The sequence below is a fragment of the Carex rostrata genome, chromosome 10, assembly GCF_964058835.1.
Source record: "Carex rostrata chromosome 10, lpCarRost1.2, whole genome shotgun sequence".
Classification (NCBI taxonomy): Eukaryota; Viridiplantae; Streptophyta; class Magnoliopsida; order Poales; family Cyperaceae; genus Carex; species Carex rostrata.
The window spans coordinates 10,270,873-10,278,901 of record NC_135927.1 but is presented as its reverse complement, the minus strand read 5'-3'; the positions used below and the strand labels follow the sequence as shown (position 1 = coordinate 10,278,901).

The window sequence follows — 8,029 nt, the reverse complement described above, 5'->3', positions numbered from 1 at the left end:
TGCTGAGAAAGGTAATGCAATTAGAATAACGAACAACTAGATTACAATAAGGAAATTTTACCATGTCTAACCCCCCATTTTTACATAAAAACCCCCAGGTTTCAAAAAGATTCTAGCATCAGTCCAAATGAATCTTTTCTGGCAGGACTGATCCACAGAAACCTGGTACTATTCCCTCATTTCCTTCTATACCCCCTCCTATAGCCCCTACATCTAACCTCAACCTCAATTTCCCTCCTTTTTTGACCGTTGGAACACAATTTTGAAAAATCTCTCTGACCCACTTCTCAAACAAGGCCTCTAGACAAGAACCAGATGCCCAAACAAGCCACTCTACCACTTCCTTATCCATTCTGAAATTACCAAATTGCCCCTCTTCTCCCCAAATCTCTGCGCAAGCTCGGTTTAACCGTGCCACAATTCTATTGGAAACATGAACTGAGCTGTCTGAGCCTGTACCTATAGTTACACTAACCCCTATTTTCTGAAATAAGGTTTGTGGATGATCAGTTTGCCGATCGAATCCATCACCCTCATGTGTAAGGTCACTCGGTATCGTCTCTTCTTCATCGAATGCCACCTCTCCTTCATCCTCACTGGCACATAGGTTTAGGTTAAGGTTAAGGTCTAGCCCAGTTTCACCTCTATGCCTCTTCGGTTCCTGTTCGAGTTCATTTTCTGAAGGCAACGACTTTCTCTTGAGGTCATTATCACTCGGAAATTCCACCAAAAATCTCATGTTCACGGCACTATGATTTTCTATTGTAGTGTCAGATGGAGAGAAAGTCAGAATGACGATCGCATCAGACTGGTCTTTTAAAGATTGGACCGAATTCAAAATATCGGCTGGTGATTGATTGATACCCTCAATTAAAACCACACACCTCTTCTCCTTCTCGACCTGTTTTGAAACAATTTCATGGTCAAATTTGCTTGGATCGACATGAACTACTCTATCAGTTGACCCACAATACGTCTCTGCTATCACGAGTGCTACCCTTCTTTTTGCAATTTGGTCATTCCCTTCTAGTATTATTAAATTCTCCTTTTTCTCAAATGCCTCCACTATTGAAGCAATTGCTCCCAATTGCCAAGGAATGTTCTCATACAGCCTCTTCTCCAATTCTTGTACTTCAACCAAACTTCTCTTCCTTTTTTCTTTGCTTTCTGATGAGGCCGAATCAGAGAGATTGAAAAGACCACCCAGAAAGAGATTAGTGGTACTATTAGTGGTCTTAATTTCATTATCTCGAGATACCTCAAGTGGCCAGGTTTTGGGGCAATTTGCTTGGTAAGGTGTTGGGTGTTGCTCAAACATCGGCTTATTTTGGTTACAAGGGCCCCAAATTGGGTGTAATAAATTTAAGTTTTTGGGAGAGAAATTGGAACTAAGCAAGGAGGGGTAGAACTGAGAATTGATATTCTTGAATTGGTGAAGCTTTTGGCATAGTCTACTCCATTTGCTCCTTAGCTCCATCAAGTTTACCTGAATCAAGTGATCGGAAAATAGGATTAATTTAAAGAAAAGCATATAACATATATATAAATAAAGTATTTCCTTATTGCCTTTCATAAAATGGAGTCTCATGTTGACATGAACTAGTTATAGATCACCCTTCAAAAATTAATTTTTCAAAAATAGTCACAGGAATGATGGAGCTACAATTTTGGTGTCAACATAAGTATAATGTCTTTTTGGAGGACTATATATGTATTTTTCCAATGATATGTTACACAAATGGAGCTAATTTACCTTATGATGAGTTTCGGGCCTATTTGGTCGTAGCCAAGAAGGCAACTGGATCCCTCCAGTGCATCTGGCATCCAAGGAAAGAATGATTGATGCTTCTCTCTCATAATTTGTATTGCACTCGAAACAGAGTACCTCTCTCTCTTCTTCTCCTTCCTCTTTATGCACAAAATAGACCTTTGGCGGTGCTTCAAACAATTGATAGGAACTCTGATTTAGCTTTGTCACCCTTGGTTCCAATCCACTGTTTCATAGAAACAAAAGACAAAATATATTTCTGTTAATTATTGAATCATATATATTTGTAAAGGGCATTGCTATCATTACTCAATAATGTTTGTTCTCTGTAGTGCTAAATGTTTGATTTTTCACCAAGTATATACAATGCGTATAGTTCATGGTCATTCATCTTATACAGATAATATTATGGCACTGTAAACTATTTTTTTTTTCATTCAGATAATACTATTATTTTGTTGTGTGTGTGACTAATCAGTAGCAGAATGACTTGTAGTCTCTAACATAATTTCGGAAAAAATACCGCAATTGGTTTTATTTTTAAAATAATAAAACTCATCTCCATAGCAATAAAATACTACTACTAAAAAAAATCTATTAGAAATGTATAATGGTGAAAAAGGTAAATGTATGTCATGACAATGTATTATTCTATTTTCTATCTTGTATCACCTAGCTAGGTCAAGGGGTCAAATAAACCAGGTAAAAAAATTTACACAACAAGAAACAAAAGCTATAGTATAAAGTTTTATAGGTATTTCTAGCTAGTAACTGAACTCAAAAGCTTTTGATAAGCATGCCTAAACAGATAAAAGGAAGCACTGATTGGGGGGAAACAAAACTGGTAACTGGTAAAAGGCTGTCTTAGGAATAGTAATAGACCAAAATAGCCTCGACCAATTTCACTGTATAGCTATATGTATGTGAAAATACAGACAATTGACAAATGACTACATGGTTTTGCAAAATTGTATAGTGTCTTCCTTAATGCACTTTTGGTCCTTTGGATGTAGAAACCTGACAACAAATTTGTCATGTAGTATCTTCTTAAGGACAGTGCATTAAATTCTTACCAAGTATAGTTGGTATAAAAATATAATCCATCAAATTTGGAGTTCTCGTTACAGAAGCTTGCACTGTTGTACATTTAATCAATGCAACAATACCTGAAGAACACTACATTTGAGAATTATGTGCAATAAATTTACTAACCTTTGAGCAGGAGCTTGTAGGCTCAGAGAAAGACCACCACCTGGCACTGTCACTGCATGTAGGCCCCACTTGACTTCCAGGTTTGGTCTCCTTCTCTTCACTTGCATGTAAGTCTGGTAGCTTGCAATCCCCAAAACCCATACTTTACCTCCATGACTACCACAAACCAACTTCTCAATTTCTTCAATAATGTACCTTATTGGGCTAAACCCTGAGTCTAATTCACCCCTTGTTTCATCCCCAAGTGCCCATTTTAGGTCTCCAATATAGAAAACTAAACCATTTGAAGAGACCAAATTTCTCTTTAGCTCTTCCACCTTAGCCTCAATTCCTCCTTTCCCAACAAGTCCCAGTTGCATGTAGGTGGAAATACCAAACTTCACAAATTGAACTCCTTTGAGCTCCTCTGGCACATCTCCTCTCTCTAACCTCCTCCTAATCTCCTCCACCAAACTCTCTGAGAAAGAAACAGAGTCTCCTACCAAGACAGGATTGTTTCTCTTTCTCTCTTGCATTTTTCTCCCCATTACTTCAAAAATTAGTCTCAAGTCCTCTTTTTGTGATTTAATCCCAAGAGGGTCTTGGTCAAAAATGGGTTTCATGAATTGTGTTTGCCATAAGTCCTTATTTTGACCTAATGATAAAACAGAGCATTCTTTTTCTCTTTCCTCTTCTAAGCTACTCTTCACCAAGCTACTGGAAAACCCGGCCTCACGCATAACCCGACTCACACTCGGGTCGTCTAATATGGATATAATCAGTTGTTCAAGTTCAACCTTAATGGCCAAGAGAGGTTGTTGGTTCTGGTTCTGGTTTTGTTGTAGCTGGTTTTGCGGTATCTGGCTTTGCTGTTGTTGGAGTTCAATGCAACCCCTCCTCTGGTTTGCTTGCGCTCTCTTGAGCGCAGCAATGAGCGCATTCGACAATGTCGGATACGTAGCATGCATGAGAGAATTAGGGTTAGGGTTCGCTGTTGCACCATTTGTAGTCGAAGAGGAAGAAGGCGAGGTGCAAGTCGGTAGCCGGTTAAGAGCAACATTGAAGCATAGCTCGAGAGCTCGGCAATGTAGAAGGGTATTTTGGTAATTTGGCTGTTGCTGGGACTTGAGACAGGCTCTCTTGAGGAGGTTAGTAGGTGTACAGAGAGAAGGAGATGTGGAGGTAGTGAGAAGTGTGGTGGCTACATGCAGAGGTGTAACCTGTGCATGGTTTCTTCTCTGAGCAAGAGAAAGAGAGAGCTTGAGAATAGTGGCAGCCTCTGGAGTGAGGGCCTGGTGCAATGTGGGGATCCCTGTGCGCATAACTAGAGAGAGAAACCCTAACCACCCCCCACCTGTTCTCTATCTCCGTCTTCAATGGAGATCTATATAGAAACTAAGTTCTGTATTTAAACCTTGAACTCCCCCCTCAGCCTATCTCTCTTTCTGTAAATATAATATAGTGGGAATGTAAATAAGTTCTTGGTTGTTCTTCTCTGTCACTCTTCTCTGGTTGGATATTGATCAGAGATGAAGAGGATATGTATGAGAGGATTTTTATATAGAGAGAATGTGTGTGTTCCTTTCTGTCTTTTGTGTGTGTGTGTGAACTGTGAAAAAGAGATTATATAAGCGGTTTCTCACAGTAAGTCTATATAGACATAAGACACTATTCATTAGAAAAAAAAAGTATCTGTGCAAATGCTGCGTTTATAATTTTATATAGATGCAAGGATGAGTTAGTAAATTCATAAGTTCAGAAGGATGTATATATGAAAATGGCACATCTATTCTCTCTCTACAATCTGAGGAATGTTTCTCTGTCTCTATCTCTCCCTCTCTCTCCTGGTGTGAGTTTTGTCTCTTTTTTCTTTTGTAGCTGATGCTGTTCCTTTTCATAGCCAGTTCAGCCTTTGCCACCTCTCTCTTTCTGCCACCTTTTTTGAATTTTTCATTCTTTTCTTTTCTCTTTAATTCTTTCTTTTTGTCCAAATTCCTTTTTCTTTTATCTCTCTACTCCTCCTTTTGTGCTTTGAATGCAGAGGCGCCAAAACACTTGACAAGAAATGATGAGAGATTGGAGGTGCATCTTGCATATCCATCAATCCTTGTAATACTAATTGCACACCTTTTTGTTTCCCAAGTTACCATTCAATAAACATGCATGAAACTGGTTCATATGTGGCTGTTGCTTTCCAAACATAATATACAAAGAAAGATGAATGGGACATTTGCAAGTGATCATATAACGGCCACTCAACATACCTTATTATAAGGTCACTATATGAACTATATATTATTAGTTCTTTCCATATATGAAAGACAAAAAATTATGAAATCACAACAATTTATTAGTTCTTTGCATTTTCTTATGTGGCAGGACGGATTAATTAGCTCTTCTTAAGCGAATTGAGAAAGCAAACTATATTCTTTAGTTATTTTCTTAGTACTGATTAATTAATTGCTCATTGCATATACTGCTCTTTTTGTAATAGTCATGCTCATTAGTTTCATAAGAAAAGTGTAAATTATATTATTATATATAAAGACAGAATGATAGAAAGCCTTTATGTACTCATCCAGATGTGATAATATTTTTCTTAAATATTTATATTTAATGACGAAAGTGTTTATACCTATGTTACAAGAAATAAACACTCTGAAAGTTGCATTTTTACTTGTTTTATATAGTATTTACTTTGAACCTTTTTTTATTGCTATAAAAAGAGTGATAAATATTGTACATATTATGTATAAACACTTGTCAATTTAGATATGAAAAACTTACGTGCTAAGTATAGACATATTTTAAATTTAGATGCCGATAGTGAGGTGCAAGAATAATTTCCTACAACATTGCCATCATTTTCAAAAGTTGTAAAATAAATGAAAAATCTAAAATTCCAATGATAAAATAAATCCACTGCAATCTAAAATCTTATAAGAACCACATATAGTTAGTGTATTATTATTTATCCTCTTTATGTTAAAAAGTAGAAACAAAGTTAAAATGTACATATTCCGAGGAGAACTATGTCTATACTTTATCACCAACTCAAAGAGAAAAAGGAATCACACTTGTTACTGTCATTCCTTTTTCTTTTTCACTTTTGTGTGAAAATGTGTAGAGATAAAAAGATAAAAAGGAACCATGCCAAATGATGACTCATGTGGCATCCAACAATTAGTTACTAAATAAAAAATTAAATGAAAAATATATAACAACTTCTGAGCCAAATAGTTTGTTTAAATGTACATCCTACTAAAAAGTTGTTTTGCGTTATTATTACATTCCCTAACTATGTATTTGTATCAACACTATTTATGAAATCAATTGGTTTTTGAAATTGCATATGTCCTTCTGGGTTTTACTTAATTTTGTAATATCAATTTTATTTACTTAACTTTGGCACGGTGAATTAATATGTACTGGTTTAAATTTATCTATTTATTATAAAGTTATTCACATAAAATTTTATAAGAAGACTTCGGAATTCAATATGTCAGAAATTATGAAAACTTCTATTACTTGAATATTTATGTACAATAATTGGCCAAAATCATCTTACTTAAGGATGGATAATATATTGATATTAGTGCATGGTCCTCCCAAATATGTGAAACGTGTTTAATTCAATGTACACAAGAGTAAAGGGTATCACCTTAAAAGAAGTTTTTTTAAGGGTGCATGTGAAAAATTCCACAACAGAAAGTAGAAAGTAAGTTAAAGCAAGCAGCATGATGCTTTTTCTCTGTAAACAAGGGGGAAAAGGTGAAGCCTGAGAAATTGTACTATGAATGGGGAGAGATCAATGAGAATGTTTATTATATTCATCTAAAAAGAACAAAAAATGAAAAGAAAAGTTAACTTGTTTGCTTACCTATCATTTTCATCTTTACTATCATTAGAAGCTTTGATTTTTATTTATTTTTATTTACATGTAAATTAGTCTCAACCTATTAATCACCAACCATTACATGGAAATGATTGCTTGAAACAAGATTAATATGTTGCTATATGACTATTATATATGCTTTTCATAATGAGGGTTGTTTATGATGAAAAAAGCTTCATCATTAAATTATTATTACTATTCCCATTTGATTTGACCATACCATTTTTGGTGCCCTGATCTGTACATTTCATGATATAATATGCCTTTTGAATCTTACTGTTCTTAGGGGTGTTCATCGGTCCGGTTTATTCGGTTTTAAACCGAACCAAATTAATTTGGACTAAACAGTTCGATTTTTTTGGTTTAATGGTTCGGTTCGGTTTGATTTTTAAAACTGAATTATAACTTCGGTTCGGTTCGGTTGAAAAATTTTCAAAACCAAAATAACCGAACCGACTAAACTTTTATATATTATGAATTTCGTCCAGACCGTCCCGGTTTATTTCTTAATATCCCGATTTATTTTTTAATTAATTGCTTTAAATACTTCGGTTTATTTCTAATAATCCCATTCTATTTCTTAATACTCCAGTTTATTTCTTAATATACTCCGGTTTATTATAAATCAATTGTTTTAAATAAAAAAATTAATATATTTCTGTTTGAACCGAATAAACTGAACAAACTGAAATAAAATTTTGGTTCGGTTCGGTTCGGTTCAGTTGCAATGTTAAATCGGTTCAGTTCGGTTCTATTTTTGAAACTGAATTATAACTTCAGTTTACCTAGTTCGGTTTGGTTTCAACCGAACCGAACCGATGAACACCCCTAACTGTTCTGGCCCATTTTATGAACAATCTTTTGGTTTGGTTCAAATGCCTCCATTTTTTGTGCCTCCATCATGCCTCCATTTTTAAAAACTTAAATAACTCAAAATTTACAACTTAAACGTCAAAATAAAACCGTTAGATGTGATCTATGTTATTTTCTCTATGTGCCTATAAAAAATTATCACATTTTGATTTTGCTTTTATATGAATTAATAAGTTGAAAAATCAACGTCTAGAAATTACCCACATTTGTATACATTTTTACAAGCTCAAAATGACAATCAAAACAAAGTTGAAATGCCATAATTTTTTACATGTGCATAGATAAAATGATATAGTTCATAT

General features: G+C 34.9%; 1 protein-coding gene across 1 annotated transcript; it reads right to left on the bottom strand.

The window, feature by feature from the left end:
• LOC144560413 (Double Clp-N motif-containing P-loop nucleoside triphosphate hydrolases superfamily protein) lies at positions 1-4,708 on the bottom strand. Its single transcript, XM_078309607.1, has 3 exons — positions 2,981-4,708; positions 1,754-1,994; positions 1-1,486 (listed from the first exon to the last, which is right to left on the bottom strand). The coding sequence occupies exons 1-3, from the start codon at positions 4,279-4,281 to the stop codon at positions 119-121; spliced, it is 2,910 nt and encodes a 969-aa protein (XP_078165733.1). The 5' UTR covers positions 4,282-4,708; the 3' UTR covers positions 1-118.
• Positions 4,709-8,029: the final 3,321 nt, after the last annotated feature.

Bases quoted from the DNA above. Each gene is read 5' to 3' on its own strand.
- LOC144560413 (XM_078309607.1), bottom strand. From the start codon at position 4,281: ATGCGCACAGGGATCCCCACATTGCACCAGGCCCTCACTCCAGAGGCT. The intron at 1,995-2,980 runs GTTAGTAAATTT...TCTATGAAACAG, and splicing joins CTACAAGCTCCTGCTCAAAG to TGGATTGGAACCAAGGGTGA. The intron at 1,487-1,753 runs GTAAATTAGCTC...CACTTGATTCAG, and splicing joins GGCCCGAAACTCATCATAAG to GTAAACTTGATGGAGCTAAG.